The sequence below is a fragment of the Triticum aestivum genome, chromosome 7A (assembly GCF_018294505.1).
Source record: "Triticum aestivum cultivar Chinese Spring chromosome 7A, IWGSC CS RefSeq v2.1, whole genome shotgun sequence".
Classification (NCBI taxonomy): domain Eukaryota; kingdom Viridiplantae; phylum Streptophyta; class Magnoliopsida; order Poales; family Poaceae; genus Triticum; species Triticum aestivum.
In genome coordinates, this window is record NC_057812.1 from 731,472,303 (window position 1) to 731,494,155 (window position 21,853).

Here is a 21,853-nt window from a genome sequence, read left to right on the forward strand (position 1 = left end):
CAGATAGTGGGTGATTGTGCTTGTTAATGAAAACGGTCACATACCATCCATGGTCGTCAGTTCGATGTAGTCTTATACGAGCTTCACAATGAGTGCGAAATGTTGTTGTGTTGGGCCTTTCTTCTTTGCCCTGTGATAATGGTAAAGAGACGGAGTCATAGGCAGAAAAAGAAGTATGAACCACTAAACCGACCGAGACCATACAAACAATTAAGTTTAAAATGATGCATATCGCACACCGGCAAACGATGTCCTGCATTGTTCTGTAATTTTTGCTATTAGTGCTACTCTTTCCATAGCAAATACCAAAGCCACCCTCCCAAGAGAACATGTTGTAGAAATCGTAAGCTTCATCCTTTGAATCAAAAATTGTCCCAACACTTGGAACCTGCATCGCCCCTAAAAGCAGCGCGTTCCACACACTTCTGGAACCGACTTTTTACCGAAGGGGCAATTCTGTAGTCCAGCCCTTCGAACGCTTCCCGTTTACTACATATTTTGGCAAAACTGTTATAGAGTATTAAACCGAAGTTTAGACTAACGTATTCGTCCAGCAAAAATATAGAGAAACAAAACAACCGTGGAGTATTAAAACATGACCTTTTTGCACAGTGTACTTAAAAGACTCTGCTAAATATTTTTATAAACATGATTTTTTGGCATATTGTGCTTAAAAGACTGTGCTAAACCTTTACTTTTAGTGAACAAATAAGTAAATTACATTTTGGCTTTTATAGTGATATGTTTTTGCCAAGAACATATTGTTGTACCTGCAAAAATTGATGAAGTTTAACGGCGGCAAATACAGTCTAAAGATAGTACTCATAAAAAAAACTACCTGGTATCTACACACAAAACCTGGTTATCCTGAGCGTGTGATGATGGACGAGCGCAGGATGATGGCGTTGTTTGGCGTCGTGGTGGCATCGACGACAGCTAGACCGGGCAAGGTAGATGCAACATTACATCACTCAAGATGGATTGGTGGCAGGTGGCTGCGGCGGCCTCATACCCGACAGGCGTCCTGATTGAGTAGTGCGCCGGACTGGTGGGTGTCCCATACCCGGCAGGCGTCCTGGTTGGGACCTCAAGTCTTAGATGTTAGGTTTGGCTGCGAGGTCTGTTTGGTATTACGCCCAGAATATCAGCATCCCTACATCAATTGGATAGGAGTAGCGACAGATGTTGCCTAGACGGTGGCTTTAGTCTTACTGTTGTATGACTTTGTAAGGTCTTGTATGAATAATTAATAAAGTAGATGCATGCATCGTCCAGATGCAGAGACCGGGGTCCTCCTCCATTTCTTAAAAAAAATCTACACACAAAACCTGGAGTTTAGCTGATGGTTCACGTTAATGAAAACTTCGCTATAACTATCGAACAAGACTAATTAACAACAAAATGACACTTGACAGTTCAGATAGTATGCCATTATCACCATCGTACAGCACAGAAAAATTACTTCTAACAATAGTTAAACAATCCCAGTAGAAAATAAATCAAAATGTACTACTTTTTCCACTTTGGTGCTGATCTTCCAGATTGCAGTTCTGAGAACTCTGGATTCGTTGTGATTGAGTCAACAACACCACAGCCAGGATTAGAACAATCTGATAGCTCGGTGCCGCCTTTGTTTGATCTGCAAGGAGGGGGGCGCAGGTGCTTGAGTCATTTTTTCAAGGGAAAAAGATAAGTATGCAAATCAAACATGAGACGGCATCTTTTTGAACAGGGTAAATACCTGTTAGAGAGCGCATCCATGCCGACGCGAGTGAGAGCACGGCCATGTGCTGATGGTCTAAAGAGGTGGCTTCTTCGATAGCCATGGATGGAGCTCTCATGCTGCGAGCAAAGGAGTTGTGGCGCAAAATGGGCTCCTCATCCGCAATATGTAGCGGTCTGGAAGATGAACAGTATCACAGATGAATGAGCAGAGGATTGCTTTTTTATTCATTGGGCATTGGCTCAAGTGCTAAAGCGTTTAGATAGGTGTGCCATCCATCATTACGAAGAAAAAAAAACTAGCCTCCGCAGGCCTAGGGGTGTGCCAGCTAATCGGTGCAATCAAAGAGACTAATGAGGCCTCGGGCTGTTTGGGCCTTAATCGTTTTTTTATTCAAATGGTACACGGATCCACATGCAGAAGCCTGGGCAATCCAACGGCGTACCATGGTCCAGAATCGTGCCTCTCCTTTATCGAGATAGAGTTTGGGATGGTACTGATCTTAAAATTACATTTAGGAGATGTTTCTGAGGAGCTTCTTATACTATGGTTTGAGCTTTTTGAAATAGCTAATTCCATTCAATTTTCTGATGTGGATGACTCTCTACTTTGCATTCTTAATTCTATTGGTGTTTAACTGTCAAATCTTTTAATAAAATTGTTAATCTCAGAGGAGTTCTCCCTAGCAATGCCCCTGCTGTCTAAAATTCCTGCCAGGAATCATATTTTTCTGTGGCTGTTGGTCAACAACAAAATATTGACTAGGGATAACCTGTGCAAGAGACAGAATGCTCCTGATACTACCTGTGTTTTTTGTTCAGAATCTGAATCCTGTCACCATATTTTTTTAGTTGCCTTGTTTCGATTGAGTTCTGGAAAGCTGTCACGAGGATTACTGGCTATAGGGGGGACATAAATATGTTTTCTTTCTCTGCTTGCTGGGCGGGCGGTGATAGACTGGCCAGGCCCGGAACGCCAAGGGTCGTGCCTCGGCTTGGAGGCTAGGCACACGGGCTGGCACGGCATGGAGTATGCCAGAGTTCATCAGGGAAGTCAATGGCCTCGATTTCTGCCATGTCCTTGAAGAGAGCGATGGAGCGGTTGTCTGCATGCTTCAGATGCTCGAAGAAGAGGGCGTTGCCCTTGTTGTGGATTGAGTTGTGGACGGTGACAAGGTAGCGTGAGGAAGATGAGCAACGTGGCACCACAGCTTGATGACGAGACAACGAATGTCGGAGAGCCACGGTGGGTGTGGATCAGTGGAGGAGCCAGGATTTAAGCAAACCCCGGGCCAATTTTTTTTTTTTTTTGCCGATATTGAAAAACTTTCACACTTACTAACCAAAATAACCGTGTACTAACATTCCAAAAAACTTAACACTTATATGTGTCCCAAATTTCATTTAAAAAATTAAATTTCAGTTCAACAATACATGCAAGACATATACATACTGCTACACACGCAGTTTTTTTTCCATTGAATTTCAGTTCAATGCAGTCCTAGGTTCAGTGTTAAATATCATCTCAAAAGTTCAGTGTTAAATACTTCAGTTATTCAGTATATACGCACTATGCATAGTCTCGGTCAGAAAATTACCCAGCAGCCGGTAGGACCGCAACAACACGGCGGTCTCGTCCTGGAGCGGACGACGCTCGGGGCGCAGCGGAGGTTGGGCTCCCGGCTCGCGCGCAAGACGATGGAGGCCGGAGGGAGGCCGGGAGCTGATGGACTGGTAGCAGCATGGGACGACGGCGCCGGATCGGGACGACAGCGCGGGGGAATGCTGGTAGCGCGGCTAGGGTTGAGCCCGGCAAATGGCGGAGGTCGATCCGCGCGGCGGCTGCATCTGATCCTCTGGAGTCTGGATGTGCGCGTGCGTAGGTCAGCCCGTCGTGCGTGCGTGTGGGACGACGCTCTACATGGAAGAGCATTATGCATGTGGGCTGGGCTACAACCTGGGTCCATATCGAATTCTATATTGGTAATAGCTTTGAAAAAACTCCACGCCCCGGGCCTGGGCCCTGGGTGCCCGGGGCCCAGCTCCGCCCCTGGTGTGGATGGCGTCGCGGATGAAAGATGACGGTGTCGACACTTGGGAGGCACCAACAGGGCATTGGAGGCCAAGCCCATGTCGGAGGAAAATATTGATCACGGAAAGAGAAAAAAAAATTATGCTTTATGTACATATGCCTTGGAGGAAACAAGCAAGATTTCACGCTTGAGTGAAACAGATTGATAAACAACTGTGTACATACACAGAGCTCGAAATCCAATGGGTAGGGGTTTGTAGAATTTACACCTGTAGGAGTGTAGGTACGGACCATATAAAATGTCAAGTTTTGGACATGAACACTTCCATTACAAAATATTTCTCACACAAAGAGGAAGATTTATACCTTCTGCACAGTACAGCTGCCTTCAGCGAGACAAGCAATATCTCACACTTCAGTGAAATAGGTTGAGGTGGTACTTGAGAAGTAGAGTCAAGAGCTGCAGCCTGTTGTGTGCCTAAGACCTCTGAAAGTCACCATCTCAGACTCTCGGTGAAAATAAATATACACTACAGACTGAGACTGTTGTGTCACACCTTTTTGATATAGTACTACAGAATCATCAGATAGTGACTTCTGTAAGAAAAACAAAGAAAGCACAATTTTTAACATAAAGACAGAAAAACCAACAGGATTAATAGAATGAAGGAAAAATATAGATTGCAGGAAAAGAACAGTATGCTACTCCCTCCTAACCATAGTTCAAAGTTGTGACACTTATTTTGAATCGGAGGGAGTAGTATTGATCAGAACCATTCGTTTTCTCTTAGTATATGAACTTAAGGAAATAGACAATGGCGAAATAACTGAACTTATTTACATGTTGCAAATGTTGACAAATGTTCGAAGAGATGGACAAATAAGGTGTTCCATAATGAATGACAATGTTTGGACAGCTCCTCTTTCAGGCAAGAGTGTGACGTGAATCAACAGTTGGCCAGATAAGTATTCTTATTACTAATGATGGGTGCGCACGAAAAAAAAATTATACCTAATCCAAGTGTCAAGCAATATCTGGCAAAAGAATAAAATAAATAGCTCAATCAAGTCTCACAAGACTGTAGTTCAGAAAACATATTCCAAATGCGCAAAATTACAATACATATATTAGCATCGTATAGACAAACAATGGACATAAATTAAGCAGTGCTACCTCCTATTTGACTAAGACGCAGCAAACAGGACACATCCAATTGATACATATATTGAGTTGCTTGTTTGACACACACAACACATGACACATCCAATTGGATCAATTTGACTGAGCTCGGATGGGATCCGTACATGGATACATCATACATGCATGCAGAGCTAGTGCCCAGTGGCTACTCCAATTAGAACATAATGAAGTATATAAGTGCATAACCGAGAAAACCTTGTAGAAGCAGGAAGCGACGGGAGCAGACGGCGTGGCGTGGCGGCTTCTGGTCCGGCTCGGCAGCTCGGCGCACGGGAGACAAGCACGCCAGCGCCGGGGTGAGGCACGGAGGCAGCCAGGCAGGGGAGCGGCTCCAATTCACACCGGAGTGGGCACTGGGGAGCGGGAAGCAGAGCCGGGTTCCGGAGAGGGACATGGCGAGCGGCGGCCGGGAGTGCTCCCGCCGGTGTGGGGACTGGGGAGAGCCGGAGGGGGGCGGCTGCGGCTCGTCCGTGCAGGGCGCAGCTGCTTCAGAGGCTGGGATCGGACCGCTGTTCACTCTGATGCTTATTAGTACCACCTTGCTGGACGACCAGCAGTAGCAGCAGCTTATATACCGCCGAGCGTGGCAGCCAATTTTCCTGCCAAAAAACACGCTGAAACGGATTTGCCATGGAAGCAACTAGCACGCTAATCTCAGCAACCTAGGTTATAGAGTTATAGGCAAGCCACCACCTGTCACTCGACTCATCGTCTTCATCCGTGGAGAAGGAGAATTGGGCGCGATAGTCACGCTGCTTGAGCTTGATAACAACAATGGCGTTGCCAGGCAGCTGCGTAGCCAAGCCAGGAGGGGGTGTGCCGGGGCGGCGCTAGGGGTATTCTTGGGTCTTCACGTGAATACCGTGATCTTTACAAAACAGTGACAATTTTTGAAAAACAGCAATGATTTTGGCAAAATGAATACACAAGAATACCCGGATGCAAATTCCTGGAGGGTGTGGAGCCACAAGCCACCATGACCAGCATGTAGGCGATGGTGTGGACGTGTGGTCACCATCGAAACAGTACCGGTCGGCCGTGCAGAAATCGCCGAGGTGGGAGAAGAAGTACTCCGCACGGTTCGACCTCTGAATGCTAGAGTTCATCAGAAAAGTCGATGGCTTCATTTCAGCCATGTCCTCGAAGAGAGTGGTGGAGCGGTTGTCTGCGTTCTCCATCACTCCATGAGCTCGAAGAAGAGGGTGTTGCCCTCGTGTGGATTAGGTTGCGGCAGGTGATGCGGTAGTGCTCCTTGGCGTTGGGAAAGGTGGGCAGCGTGGGCCACGGCTTGATGACGAGACGGCGAATGTCAGAGAGCCACGGTGGGTGTTGATGGCGTCGCGGATGAAAACAGAAGGTGCGGTGCATGGCCACCTTCAGGCGGATGTAGGAGAGGATTGAAACCTCGCGCACGAGGCACTTGGAGGTGGTGGTGCAGGGAAGCCCATGTGACCATGTCGGAGGAAAATATTGATCACACAAAGAGCAAAAAAAAAGTATATGCTTTCGGTACATGTGCCTTCGAGGAAACAAGCAAGATTTCACATCCAGTTGTAAATTGATCACCGTGCACGCACACGGCCGCCTACATGTTCTGAATGATTCTGAAAATAATGGTTGCAGAATGTGTGGCCTTAACGTTTACATACAGAAGCAACCACTCGATTTCCATGTTTCAGCCTGTAATAACCTTTTTTACTTGGCACGATTATATCAAAAGTTTGAATTGTTATGAAAAGATAGATATATTCACCTCCATGTCCATCAAGTTTGGCAATCAGGTAGGAGGTAGCTGCTAAACATGCAGACTGCAATCAGGGCTCCAACTCAAATTCCAGTAACACACAAGTTCAGAGCTGCCAAAACTGACAGAAAAAGATGCAGTGATAGGAGCTATAAGGGTAAGACTGAGGAAGTGGACATGGCTTTTACCTGCGCACATGGGGTGGCCCGGCTCTTAGTGGGCGTTCTGGACATTGATTTTATCCCGAACGTGGTTAACTGGTTTTATCGGGGAGAGGTGTTTCCTCTTGAGATAGAGTTTGAGGATGCCGAGTTGTTTGCCGATGTGGGTTCTGGGGCTGATATGGACATGCACGAGGGGGATGGTGATGCCGGTGCTCGTGAGGACCCGACTGAGGAGGCAGGACGAGAGAGGGCCAATGGGCCTAGTACGGCTGCTCAGTTGCCCGGTGATGGTTCTGGAGTAGAACCTGCATCGGCTCCGACGGTACCGATGAGTACATTGCGTTTTGGGTCCTTCGAGCCAGCTTCGGCTCCTCCTCGGCTTTGGAGTGACAGGGTTGAGTCTGATGATTGCTTTGAGTGTATGCTCCCTCCTTTGGAGTTTGATGTGGTGGCTATTCCTGGGATGGTTACGGGGGTGGAGCCTCAGGTGGGTTCGCTTCCTACTACTGTGGCTTCGAGTAGGGATATTACGACAGGTTTGGAGGTGCTCTCTGGGGAGGGGAGTCTAGGGCAGGTGGCCCCGGCCTCCCACTCTCGTGGTCTGGTGCAGGTCACACCGGTGAGGCCGGCGTTGGTCGGCAGTGGAGGAGGTAGCCTAGCCGTCTATCCCACTGCGACGCCGGTACCGGTCGGCTTGGCCAGTGCCGGGGTAGCGAGCCCGAGGCAGGAGGCCTCGGCTCCTGCTTCTCCGATTGGGGCGGTGGCTCTCGCGCCGGCGGCTGCGCTGGGGAGAGAGCTGGGGCAGGTGGCCGTGGCTCTCCCCTCCGCTCCGGTAGTCGGGCGGAATGCTTCTCTTTCGACTTCCTCGTCTGCGGTCAGGAGGACCGCACCGTCGACGACTCCGACGCTTCGCTCTGAGCCGGTGGGCGGGGCAGGAGGAGGGAGTGGGCAGGTGGCCCCAGTGGACCCGTCTCTTGTCCTACCCGCCGGGCACTTGTCCGAGGGCATTGGGAGCCCGCGGCCTTCTCATTCGTGAGAGGAGGTTATTGCCTTTGGCGGGGTCCCAGACCCGGTCTCCACGGGGAGACGGATGAGTGCTCGCGTTATGGACCTTCCGGAGGTGGACGATATGCAGCAACGGTGCGCTATGAGGGCGGCCAAGCTTCACGATGCTGCGATATCTTCTGGTTATTTTCCGAGCTACGGCATTGATCCGTTCTTGGTCGCTACTCACTCCGATGGAGGCCAGGGAGCATTTGGTTACTGGATCTATCCGTTGGGAGATGGTAGCTCGGGATATCTTCAACCGGTTTGGATGGCGGTCATGTAATAGGATAGCAAATTAGTTTACCTATCTATTGTTAGCCAGCCGGTTGTGGCATCTTTTTCGGGCTAGTTTGTGCATCTAGCCGTCCATCGCTCTTGTGTGAGCTGCATTTATCTTTTTCTTTTTTATCTGGAGACTGTGGAACCTTGTTGGCACTTTTTGTTATTTGGTTAATAAGATGGCCGTATGCATCGCTCTGATGCAGAGGCCGGGGAAACCCCCTTTTCGAAAAGAAAAAAAAAGGAGCTATAAGGGCGGCTGCACATCCATGTTAAACGAACAAATGTAAAAGGAAGCAGTTCAAACATACAACGAAATTGGTTTTACATTTTCAATTATATGGAATCTTATATATATTTTACTTCATGTACTATGTGACCGGACGATGGATTTGATGTCCAGGGAAGTGTCATCTTCAGAAGAGCGGGCTGAAACCTGAACTGGCAAGACTGGTAGGAGTAGCTTGAAGAGCACAGCTGTTAGCATACAGACAGACACAGTAAGGCTCCATCTTGATGAATCTCACTGATTTCATTTCAAAGTAATATTACAGTTCTATTACAGGCTCGTGAACATATTCAGTGGCACGGCCTCACCGGGCGACAGCCTGATGCCTCCTCCGCTATGTGCCACTGTAACGAGTTGCTACTTGCTACCTAAAGGTGAAGACACCAAGGATGATGATTCTCTTTCGAAGGACGCTCCGGTATATATATCCATGACTGAAGAAATGATTATCTTGGGTAGAGCGGTATATATTCTTACACAAATAATTTTTTATACCTTCTCCACAGTACAGGTGCCTTCAGCGAGGCAAGAAATATTTCACACTTCAGTGAAATAGATTGAGGTGGTCCTTGAGAATGAGAAGTAGCATTAAGAGCTGCAGCCTATTGTGTGCCTGAAATTTCTGAAATTTTGTTCAAGCACATGAACAAATCAACATCTCAGTGGAAACTATGTATCTATTCTGATACGCTACAGAATCATCGGATATTGAGTCACAATATATGTAGAAAATCATATATAGAGGGCCATTTTTTACTTACTATGTTTCCATCACACTGATTCTGTTATCAATCAGGATTACAAATTTTATTATAGGCTCATGAAAATTGCCAACGCAACCGTTTATAGCAAAGAAGAGTATGCTAGTATTGATTGACAAACCAAAACTGTACAGAAAAAGACACATTATAAGAAAAGGGTGGTTGTAACTTAGGGCCTGTTCGGCCGCTCTCCGCGGAGCGGAGCCGGCGGAGCGCCCTTTTAGCAGCTCTGCGTATTATACCTAGCAAGCCACTCCGCTCCGGCGCGGAGCCGCGGAGCGGAGGGAGTTCGAACGCGGCCTTACTGTAGCAGCCAGTGTTGGGTCTTCGTGTGCAGGGGGGGTGTCATCTTCAGACAAGTAGGCTGAAACCTGAACTTGCAAGATTCAGGTTGTCCCTTCACAAGTAGCATCAAGATATGCAACCTGCTGTGTACCAAATTAAACATCAGAAACGTATCCAACACTACACTGAAAAAATATCACCTAAAGTGGAAAAATATATATATTGCAACCTGCTGTGTACCTAGAAACTTCTGAAATCATATCGCACTACACGAAAAAAACACAAAAAGTGAAAAATATATACTTACTCTGATATACTACAGAATCATCAGATAGCGAGTTCTTGAAGGAAAACAAACACAGAAGACATTTGTTGACATACAGACATAACTCATTATGATAGGTGTTTATTCAGAATCATCCATCTCAGTATCTGAACTTGAAGGAATAGACAGGTACACAATGGGGGAATAACTGAACTTAATTATGAATTTACAAACGTTGACAAATGTTTGAAGAATTGGACAGGTGAGTGTTTCATAACAGATGACAATGTATGGGCAGCTCCTTGCGCAGGTATATGACCCAACGGGACTGCTTGCTGACATTAACTCCCTGGTCACACCTTTACTGCTAAGCCGGATATAGCGTTGGAACTCTGTTTTGGGGTCACTGCCATACTCCATGACATCATTAGGCTGATTGTTTTGAACCTGTAGAAAACAATACAATTCATACAAACATCACAAAAGTTCAAGCAGCGTTCCAGAAATAAATGAATATGGGAGGAAAACAATCATTGCCAACCTCCTGTAAATCAGATATTGCATCTTCGAGGACAAGAGCTTTTTTCAAGTATTTATTTGCTGTTTCCTCATAAGCAACGAGACACCGCTGAGGACAGAACATCATTTTAGTAAGATAAAGTAACAATCATTATAGTGTTCGAGAGAAATGATAGTAAATAACATAGTGGCCTGTGATGTATTTTCGTACCAAAAATGCATTTGGCACTAGTCCTCGCTTAATAACATCATGGGTGGGAAGTGGGAATTTCGGAAGAACCTACATAGCCAGATGTACCTTCATATGGCAGTAGTGTCACAAGGTAAAAATGAGCACAGAAAGGACACAAACCATGGAAGGAAGAGCTCCCCAGATAAATGCCCTCATCCTAAACTGCGGCAGCCCATAACAACCCGCAACCATCACCCCAAGCCTGGCCTGGTAGTTCATAGAGACAAGGCGACTCAATGCATAGTGGCCGAGGAACCCATCTGCAAATTTCAAGATGTCTACAACGTTCTCCATAAGAACATATTTAGGTCGCAGATATTTCACAATATCCATAAAGACAACCAATTGCTTGTTCTTTTCATCCGTCAGCGGATCATCAGGCTTTCTGAATCTGTTGAATCCACTAACGCCTTGGCAGGGAGGACCCCCACAAATAAGATCCACAGAGCCCTTCGGAAAATACACAATTAGATGCCACAATAAAACTAGCACAAATGGAACAAGGAGGGATATAATCTTACAGGCAAAGGCAGAATGGAATCCCTATATCCACTCTGAACAAATTCTTTAATGCACTCATAGGAATAGCTGAAATGCAAACAAGGATGAGAAACCACTGATGAAAATTAAAGAGACAAATGTAATAAAAAAGATGCCAACCTCAGACCATCAATTGGCTCCCATGTATCTTGACTAGCATCATATTTTTTCCACCGAACCTATTTAAATAATCCTTCTCTTTAGACAAAAATCATATACTCATGTCCATGGTAGCAAGCGTAGAATAATACAGACAGGAACATAAGTAACTCTGAAATCTAAAGGAATTGCACAGATATGTAATCAAGTCTGCAGTACCTTAAACCATAAGCCATTTTTTCCAGTCTTATTTGGATCGCCATAGCATATATCAACAAGCCTCTCTACCTCAAATACATCCTTTGGTAGAGATTCGTTTTCATCATTTCCATCATCGTTTGATGCCTGAGCTAGATCAGAGCCCAAAGAATTGCTGCCGTGGATGACATATTTCTTACAGAGTGCATTCCACTGTTGAAGGAGGGATAGGAAATCTTCAGCCTTCTCATTTCGTACCTACAGTTAGAGGGGAAAGGCGTACAAGTCAATATCTCTGGTTGATGAAAAAGGGAATGCAATCAGTGGCACTTTGCCAATTTTAACTACCTGTGTTGAAGGGTGGTTATGCTTTAGGCTCTCACAAGCATGTGAGTTCATGTCCACAGCCCATATCTGCACAAGAGAACCTTAACACTGTCAATTATAGGGTCAGCTACAGTGCTACGCCTTTTCGAAAAAAGCTACAGCGCTACGACGTACAAATCACAACACATACAGTTTCTAGTTTTATGCCAGCCAATTCTGCACCAAGGCAGAGCCCTGTTGACATAGCCCCACACCCTGAATATAGATCGAGCAGACTGTATGTCACAAGATCAGCCACTGGTTTCCCCTCTTCACAAGATATATTTGAAGTTGCATCACTGTCTTCTGCATCATCATTTTCTACAACAAAATAACTCATCAATAAACATGACAAGAAATATCATGGTAGTGCAATTGTTGATGAATGCATTTTAGTTTGTGAAATGTACCTCTGAGATGTATTAAAATCAGTACAGATATGTACCATTATAGTGTAAGACAGTTCAGTATCACAACAATATACTATCCAAGTCCACTGTGTTGTTTAATTAAATAAGTTGCCTACAGGCATCACCGAGCAAGACATGTGAAGATTCCAACAGAAACAAAATACACCTATAAATTATTACCTGCTGGCAAATTTGCAAATGTGGAACATGCCACCGAGTAAGACATATCATAATAGTAATCAGAATTTGATATTAACCGATCTTTTGCCTGTGGTATCTCCTGTAGTTGTTTGACAAAACAGAAATATAAAAGATCAACACAAACCTGACAAGTAGTATGTAATAAGCCTACTTTAACTTGAAAGAAAAAATCACTTACATTTGGGGCAACATAAATTATGTTCAGTTTACAAATTATTGACTCAATCATGTTGTCATTCTTTTCCTCTGAAAGGAAAACACGCCTATCATTATGTTGATGATCATGGACCTTAAGCAGCTTCGGTGAGATGACCTGCAAGTTAAACTGATGAACTCAGTGCGTGCGTGGAGTAATATGACTGTTAGTTGGTACGTTGTGGGCTTTATTTCTGAAACAATGCATTATTTTTATCCTGTTAATTCACTCCAAGGAAAGAAAAGCCAGAAATTCAGGATAAAAATGTTGTGCAAGGTTGAAAATGCAACAGCTAAAAGAAAAGTTAAAAATATTATGCAAGTTGCATTCTATTGTGCAATGCATTTGTCTTAGGCACGTGCTCAATTGCCTTTTAAAAAGGAAAACACCTTCATAATACATACCGTATCCTCCGCAAGGAAAAACCAACGGCATGTGAAGTATGATCTGTCATCTCTACCTTGAAAAAACTCTGTAATACGGCCAATGTAACTCTCTTCATCGGGACCAGCCTGCAGCCACTCAAAATAACAACATAATTAGCAAACTTGGTGGATGTCTGAAGGTTAACAGCATGCCAGAAACAGAAAGCAGCACCACATTCAACAGTTTGTGTGACAAAAAAAAGGCAACATGTGCTGCTGAATTAATCATCTCCATACGTTTTTTATTTCCAGCATTGGACATAATTTAATTATTATATATGCAACAATACCTCCAAACTGAATGTTTGGCAGTTAGCAGCATCAGCATTCCAGAAATAACAGGGAGCAGAGCATTTCAAGAGTTAGCATAACAGAAATGGCGCATGTGCTGTATATGTCCAATACTGTAGGAATTAACCCTCTAGCTAAGAAATTAATGGCAATCAATTAAAATAGAAGGAACCTAGGACCTCGACAATCATCAATCATTAAATCCAGAAATTGATTTAGGTACGTCTTTAATCTTCATCATCGAACATGATTTAACTAGTTTACATGCAAACTTTCAGTATACATATAGTACAATAATATCTCCAAATTGAAGTTCTGGAAGTAAACAGCATGCCAGAAACAAGAAGGAGCAGAGCATTTCATCAGTTATCAACTTAGCATCCAGAAATAATGGCAGTCGATCAATTAAAAAGCAATAATGCACCGAAATAAAGCATACCACGAACTAAGCAATCACTCATTCTTCGGATGCAGTAGCAACTAATGGTTGACCTTGATGAAGACATCGTCATTGAGATTGAATATGACATTGTCGACAGAAGCAGAAGTGTAGTGGCACCGGGCACTAATCTGCTCCCCTTCCCAATATGGAAAGCTGCTGTACATATGGAATGAAGTCCAGTTCAGGTTTACATATAGAGTACATTTTGAAAACAGGCAGCGCAAATGAATGAGCTCCCTCCCTTTGAGTCTTTGACATGATTACAACCGGGTGAGTAGAGGGAATGATGAGAATCGATTCAGAGATGCATACCCCGTAGTGCGCGAATGGTGAGAACCTTGCAGCAGAAAGTTGAAGGATTTTCTTCAGTCAGACTCACTTCCGATGCAGGAAGGAACATAATTAATATGCGTACCACCGATCTAAGTGCTGAGAGTCTGAGACTGAGACAGAGACTGACCGACGACACACGTACCTTGGTTTTGCTGTACCTGTGCGTCGGCGTCCGGCTGTCTGTAGCGCAGCGGCGTGGAGGTGGCGCGCCTCGGTCTGGAAGAGGGCGGCGGCGCGAGCTGATGGTGGCCTCACCCTCGCTCCTCACATGCTGACGCTGCCTGACCGTTTCGAGGAAAAACGCCAACACTTTCTCCTCCTCTTCTGCCTTTAACTCACTTTGCCTTGCCTCTCCTCCTCCTTCCTCCTTCCTGCTGCTGCGCTTGCGCGCGTACGGGGAAAGATAAGAGGTACGTAGGTGCCGTGCCCGTGCGTGGTTTCAGTTTTTGAATTTTGAATTTCGAAAACGCGGGCGGAGGGAGGGCGCCCAAATATGGTTCCGCGTCCATCGCACGCGCTGCGTTGCCTTCCCCACCGATGATTGCGTTGCGTTGATTAATCCTCCCCCGCTGACGCTGATCCTCCTCTCCTCACATGCTGATGCTGCCAGGCGGTATTGCCGTTTCCACGAAAAACGCCACAAGCTTGGCCTCATCCCCAACTTTAAGTGCTTGCCTTGCCTGGCTTTTGCCCTCCTCTCTTGTTGCGCCTGCGCGCGTACGCTCCGTTTCAAAATAGATGACTCAACTTTATACTAACTTTAGTACAAAGCTAGTAGAAAATTGAGTCATCTATTTTGAAACGGAGGGGGTATGTTGTACCGTGCGTGATTTCAATTTCGAATTCCGAAAACGCGGGCGGAGGGAGAGGGCGAAAACTTCTTTAGTTTGTGGACGTTCGCCACCGATGATTTGAGTTGCATTGATTGTCCCTCCCCCGCAAAGGATGAAATGAACAAAGCCTCCTGCAATCCATGCGGCATGCGGCATGGGCAGACCGGCCAGGCATCCAGCCCAAAAATCATGGGTCAGACCGGGCTTCATACTCGGGCTTTCATTTCCAACCCGGAGTATGTATGTATGTGCTCAGGTTTCAAGTTTTTAGCCTGAGACTGAGACTGAGACTGAGAGTAGTTCGGCCTGCCTTACGCTAGTAATTTTTCGTTGGTGCCCATAATGCATTTAGCCAAAACAGCCCAACAAAAGAGCCTTACCCCAAACACCTGGTGCGAACAACAATGAGGCGGATCCTATTTGGTGCTTGAGGCACATGTTACTGTGCATTTTGCAAACGGGCACTTGGAGCCCTCCAAGCTGGGCCTGCCCGTTTAGCTATTTTTTTCCTTTTCTTTTTTCTTAACTTAAATTCTTCGTGAACGTTTTCCAAAATCGGTATTTTTCTTAAAGAAAAGTGAAGAACTTTTTCAATTCGGGCTTGCTAAAAATCAGTCTCAACGTTTGCAAGTTTTTTTCCTACCAATTGCAGCATCCATCTTGTTGGTTGTAGCATATTGCCCCTCATCGATTGTAGCACATCGTCTCACTGGTTGTAACATACGACATTGACGGTTGTAGCATTTTAATCACGCCGGTTGCTGCATCAATTGTCATTGCTTGCAAAACCGTCGCAACATTTTTCATCGTCGGTTGTAGCTTCTAGCCATGCCGTTTACAGCAAAACAACTACGCTGACCTCACTTGTCTGAGACTGAGTTCTAGACAGACCCTTTTCAATTTCGTAAACTGTTTATAGAATTGACCAACTTCATTCAGAATCAATGATCTTTATTTAAAATCGATGATTTTTACAGAAATTCTGCAAAATCAATGAACTTTTTTTCCAAAATCGGTGAAAATTTTCAAAATCATTGAACTTTTTTCAGATTCAATAATTTTTTTAAAAAATCGATAAAAAATCAAAAATTATGACCTTTTTTTCAAATTCAATGATCTTTTAAAAAATTGAAGAACTTTTTTTCAAGTTCATGCAATATTTTTTGAAATCCTTGAATTTTTATGAATTCACGAGTTTCTTTTTCTTTTATTTGTGATTTTTTTCTCTTTTTTCCCTCAAATGTGAACTAGTACATGGGCTAGCTCACCAACGCCGGTTCGTGGGCGCCACAGAGCTTTCCTGGCTCCTGAAGCGCTGAACAGGAGCTCCCCAACAAAGAGCCTTCCCCGAACCCTTGGTGTGCACAACAAGCCATAAAAGCACCCGACCTAACCCTCATCGTCAAACTCTCAACATCGCATACACCTTGGGTTCGTTTTTCATCTGGAAATCAAGTAGAAATGTGTGCTTAAGAGGATTACCTTTTCAGCAGTGATCCCGTTATCAAATGTGCCACACAGTCTTTCTTTTGTAATAGCTCCCACAATAAGGTTTGGGAGTTGATACTCTGCCCTACAGGACCATATTTGTTAGTAAAGCGTTCAAAAAAGATTGAAATTGAGAGCACGAGAGGTATGAAGGATTCACAATATACAGCTACCACTATGCAACTGCCAACAATCTTTTCGATTGTGGAAGGTTAAGACAATAACTAAACTTGCAAGCAAACTCAAAGTCCATAGTAATTGTGAAGGGCTTTGCATCTTGGACGTCCATTTACAATTAGGTTAATAAGCTTATAATAGGCAATCTATTGTTGCTGCATTTTTGTTCCTAGAGTTAGTACTTGACTCTAGTACGAAAGTTTGTATTGCTTTGGTTAATTATTGTTCGGTTCCCTGGGTATTTGTAAACTAAATTTAAGAGCGGAGGTAACTGAAATATGACTACATTAGTATGATATTGACGCTTGACAGTGCCTTTCAAGTTTGATATATCATCTCGTGATGACATGGTCTCTACAGGCTTAAAATCATCCAGACATTTGAGAAGGGGTAGCCTTTGCACTGCATTTCTACTTATTTGTTGGATTGCCTAAAAGGACGCATCTAAGAATTTAGTTCTAGTAATATTTTTTTGCAAGCTCATGTGCAACTTTTTTAGTTAAAAAGGACTTGATTATTCTTATATCTGTAGGAAAAACCAGTGAGTATGTTGGTCTGATAAAGGGAGAGCTGTCATCGAATATTACATTTGCTAGTCTGCTTCAATACTCTAAACTGATGTTACTTTCCAAACTACATTTTTCTCGAATTATTTGTTGCTTTCTGGTGTCGCATATTTACTCGGATCGTAACAATTGACACAGAGGCTCCATCTGTAGATTTCGTTGATATCACCGTAAAGAAGGTAATGGGTGATGATGATCCTGTAACTGAGAGGGACAGAAATTCAGACCCGAGTTCATCGGTGAAGTTAGATGAAGTTGGTATAAGCAGTAGCAGCGTTGCTGCTGATGGTCAGGATAAAACTCTTGTTTTGGAAATAAGAGAGGAAGACAAAAAAGAGTAAAGCCAAGATTAAGAAGCCAAATTCTGTTTCACAGACAACTAAATCTCGCTATTATAAGTAACCACCTGTGCGTTATATAGTTGCTGATCCAGTGTTTTTCTTTCAAGGTATTTCCTTGGTTTTGGACCCTACATACCTTTATGAATAAGTCGAATTGGAATCTAATGCTGGGTTGGTCATCTTGATTCTGGGAAATCAACTTTATGTGGTCGATTGCTGCATGCCCTTGGGATAATTTCAAAAAAGTAAATGCATATAAATGAGAAAGAAGCGAAAGAAAAGGTCAGTTCTGAATGATTATCAATGTAACCGATATGTGTTGTCAGCTATGATGGACATTTTCTCCTGAATGCCATTACCAACTCCTCATCGTGATGTTTCAAAGCCACCGCGCGGTCCAATCTGTTATGTTATCTCATCCCGTATGCTGGGGCAAGTGGTGGCGTGTGGTAAATCAGCGTCTGGAGCAATCCGAAGCGATTCCAAGGTATCACAATGAGTTCCATTGCTTTCATTTCCAAGCAGATTACCCGCTAGACAATATTGCAACCACCTTGCTTTGTCTGCTCGAAGCTGTCTGACCGTTCTCAAAAAAAAAAAAAAAAAAAAACCACGGTGCACGAATGCTATTAACATCATGGACAGCGTCAGCATGAGTGCGGTGGAGTCATATTCGTGCGCCAGACAGGGTGTGGCGATAGTTCGGAAGCAATGCATGAGATACTTTAACAGCTGCACATGAGCAGATGAAGAGTAATATATGTTTCACCTTATATATAGAGTAGACAATATGTCTCACTGTATACACATGACTAGAAAAATGTGAATGGATAATCGAAATAACACAAATGATATGTAAAAATAGACGAGAGAAGACAATCCCTGATGCTCTATAATGGGGACACGAGGAGACTAATAATTTGTGACCATGCATATATCTAGCTAGTGTGGATGGGATCAGACCCCACATCCAACAAGGGTTGGCCTGTAGCTCCTGCGTGATAAGCTGAACCTCTAGTCTTGCCTTGTCAAGTGCGTCCTGGATCCTTCGCCTTGCATCCATCAACTTCCTCCTGAATTCGCTCTGCTCCTCTAGCTTAAGGACTTGGGCCCGTTCTGGAAATGGGTGAAGTTGAGATTTTCCCAGGTTCGCGGCCACCTCCAATTGAGTGATCAGGCTGCGGCACTTGGCCAGTTCATCCTTTAGAGCCATGAAAGCTCTCTGCTTCCAGAGCAGCATATCCAGGTTAGCTACGTACATCTTTGCATAGCCATAGTGCGGAGCTGCCATGTCCAAACCTTGCAGAAGGTTGCACGAGGTAAGATCCGCATACGGCATGACCACCACCACGAGCTGGGCGCCTGCCTGCCGTTGGCCTTGGCCCACCCCACAAGCCTCTTGGAACTTTTGGAAGTTGCTGAACTTGATGAAATCCTTTCCCGTGGCTTGATCGTGAACGATCACGTCGTCTTCCGCGGCATGGAGGCCGAGGAAGCCTTGTGGTCCGTCCACGGCGTCCGCGAAGCTCCCTCTGAGAACCACGTCCAGCGGGACCTTGTGCTCTGCCGCCACCGCCCTGGCCGTCTGCAGAACGAGACCCTCCCCGGTGGTACGCCAGTTCGCTGCCGGTGCCGCCGCCGCCGCCATTGCTATTCCTCGATCGGCACGAGCGCTTTGCTTTGGTTTTGCGGGGGGAAACTTGGATCGATTTGGCTGCGAGGATTTTTGTCTAGCGCATTGGGCAAGATATATATATATATATATATATATATATATATATATAGAGAGAGAGAGAGAGAGAGAGCTGCTAGCTGATCGGAAATACGCCCCTAATTCCTTCAACTTGGTAAGTTTACCTCGCCACCGCCTCCAACGCGTCGAGAGAAAAGGCGCGTTTCGGACTTGATTAAAGAAGCGCGCAAGGAAATCCCAGCCGTCGGATCGATACCGCTCAAACGATCATATGGAAAGTATAGCTGCTCGCTAGGTAGGATACACTCCAACCGACTAGACTACGACCCAATCGACGATCGGAAATAGGCCTTAAACTTGGTAAATCTGTGTCACGCCGACTTTACACGTGCCAGGCCTGGTTCCTTCACAACGCAAGGGTCTTTCGCAACACTGCCGTTACAACAATGATGGTCGTCGTGAAGATGAAAGAGGAGGCCCGTCTTTGGGCTATGGCAGGTGCCATCCACTCGAGTATTATAATGCCACGAGAGTAGTTCTTTGTTCCCCGCTGTGCGGCTATTTGTCTAAAATTTTCTTTATTCAATGAAAATAGCAAACTTTTTGCCTCTTATTTCAAAAAATAAAATAAAATAGCACACATTTGAGCAGGTCCCACATCGTCAAGCTCAATGCCGATCTGAAAGGAGAATTCAATGCTTGTGTTACAAGTCGGCTTTTCTTTTCGTTTACTGGGATGTAGGCTTATGGCGACTCGCTTGTTCCTCACGACCCGATCCTGCCTGTGACGAGTGTGCCCTTCCCCCCACCTTCGGCCTCTACTCTATTCGCGCCTTCAGACGAGGGGTCCCCTTCGAGTGCCTCCTTGCCCGCCCCTCCCCCTCTCGTGTGTGGTGGTGCTCCAAGGTGGGCGGATTGCGCGGCGCAGGAGGACTTGGCGGCAGCTCGGGAAGTGGCGGCGGGCCATTTGTTTTTCAATACTACATCAGCAGGGTATTTAACTCAAAACCTTTTGGGTCGGATAGCATATTGAATTCATGCTTCATCCAACTCATCTAAAAGTCTGAACTGATGAAGCAACAAGTTGGAGGATGAATTGGATGTGGTATCTGAGCCAAGCGGTCTAGTTCAAGACCCTGACAACATAGTATATTAAAAAAAGTTTCTACAGCCTACATAAATCTCACGTCTAAAAACTAAATAAGTATAGACGTGAGGGTGGTGTTGATATATATCGGTATTAGATTTGTTTGTCCAACGATGCCGATCGGCCTTCTACCACTTTCGTAACGCACCGCCTTCGGGGTGATTAATCTTCTCTCCCAGGGACGCGGCACCCAATCTGATCAAAGACTAGATTGGTCCTTTAGATTAGTTTAGAACCAAATTTAGTCGAATTTCTTTAGCCACCAAATACACCCTTTGATCCTCAAAAATCCAGTGATCACAGAGGCGCCGACGTCGCAGACTTGATCTAGCCGCAACACCACAAGCTTCTCCGAGCAGATTGACGAGCTGCGCGCGGGAATACGAGCAGCACCCGCGCGGCAGGGCGACACCGATCGGCAACGCGTGCAGATCATGGGAGGAATTCCAACTCTCGCATGGCTCCCTACAAGTATGCAGTAAACGACATCAGCTACCAGTTGCACCCTCTGCTATCACGTGACACATGTAATAAGCAATCCAAACAATTCAAAAAAAAAAACTGCACCCTCCAGCCTACTCTAGAAGTCACGAGTGGCTTGTCCTGGACCCGCACAGGTGCACCACTCCGATCACGGGAGGGCCAATTTTCGAACTCGCCGATTCCAGCGTCTCGTGCGATGTGATGCACCAAATCTTCGTCGAGCCGAGCTACACCATATTCTGCATCGAGTTATGCCGATTTGCGCCTGCACCTGCATTTGCAACAACACCTCTACATCTAGCCAAAGCGTCCATCACGCGCCACGACATCAAGTTGTACGACTATATTGCGCTCAGAAAAAATATGTTCGTCGAGCACATCATCCAGAAGCGACATCAATATGCATCGCCCACACGCCAGATCCGTGTGGAAGGAGATGCAATTCTTCATTGACTTCTCCGGCACGACACAACAACGACATGGACACCTTCAAGCGACGCATCATCGTCGACATGCCGCTGCAACACCATTACCGACACTTCATTGCCAAGGTCTACATGAATGTGGTTTTCACCAACACCCTCGTGAACATACCGCCGTCGCCTCTACAACCTACAAGGGGACACGCGTCCTCTGACAGTAGTACTGCAAGACGCACATGACACCGACAACGGCATTGACCGCGTCCAACGACTAAGCCTGCATCAACACACCGGCATCACTTTTGCGAAAGCCACTACAACCGCGTACATGGTCCTAGCAAAACTTTTGTTTGCTCGGTGGGCTTCCTTCAGTCTTGGCACAAAATTGTGGTCTCACCTACAACCACGTCCTATGACTTCCACAAGACGCCAGCCACGATACCTCGCAAGGTGCAAAATGTCGTCCTCGATGGTACCTCTTCATGTGTAAAATGTCGACCACATGATTGAAGCTCTGTCATACACATTGCACATTTTTTTGTGCGTCCGGCTTTGTGCGGCTTCATCATCTACGACGACTACATCATCGATCATGGCTATATCATGATTGGCTACCTCAACATCGACATACATGGTTACGTCTACAGTTACTCATCGGCGAT

General features: G+C 45.3%; 2 protein-coding genes across 2 annotated transcripts; both read right to left on the reverse strand.

Moving 5' to 3' along the window:
* Positions 1–1,415: 1,415 nt before the first annotated feature.
* Positions 1,416–3,654, reverse strand: LOC123147187 (uncharacterized). The gene is made up of 3 exons (XM_044566423.1): positions 3,321–3,654; positions 1,742–1,899; positions 1,416–1,639 (listed from the first exon to the last, which is right to left on the reverse strand). Exons 1-3 carry the CDS (start codon positions 3,464–3,466, stop codon positions 1,500–1,502), a joined length of 444 nt encoding a protein of 147 aa, XP_044422358.1. The 5' UTR covers positions 3,467–3,654; the 3' UTR covers positions 1,416–1,499.
* Positions 3,655–9,930: 6,276 nt separating this feature from the next.
* LOC123153904 (DNA (cytosine-5)-methyltransferase CMT1-like) lies at positions 9,931–19,094 on the reverse strand. The gene is made up of 14 exons (XM_044572794.1): positions 18,415–19,094; positions 13,759–13,864; positions 12,955–13,062; positions 12,533–12,667; positions 12,334–12,433; positions 11,895–12,064; positions 11,726–11,791; positions 11,399–11,635; positions 11,201–11,259; positions 11,062–11,128; positions 10,661–10,990; positions 10,520–10,588; positions 10,331–10,417; positions 9,931–10,236 (listed from the first exon to the last, which is right to left on the reverse strand). Exons 1-14 carry the CDS (start codon positions 19,092–19,094, stop codon positions 9,931–9,933), a joined length of 2,520 nt encoding a protein of 839 aa, XP_044428729.1.
* Positions 19,095–21,853: the final 2,759 nt, after the last annotated feature.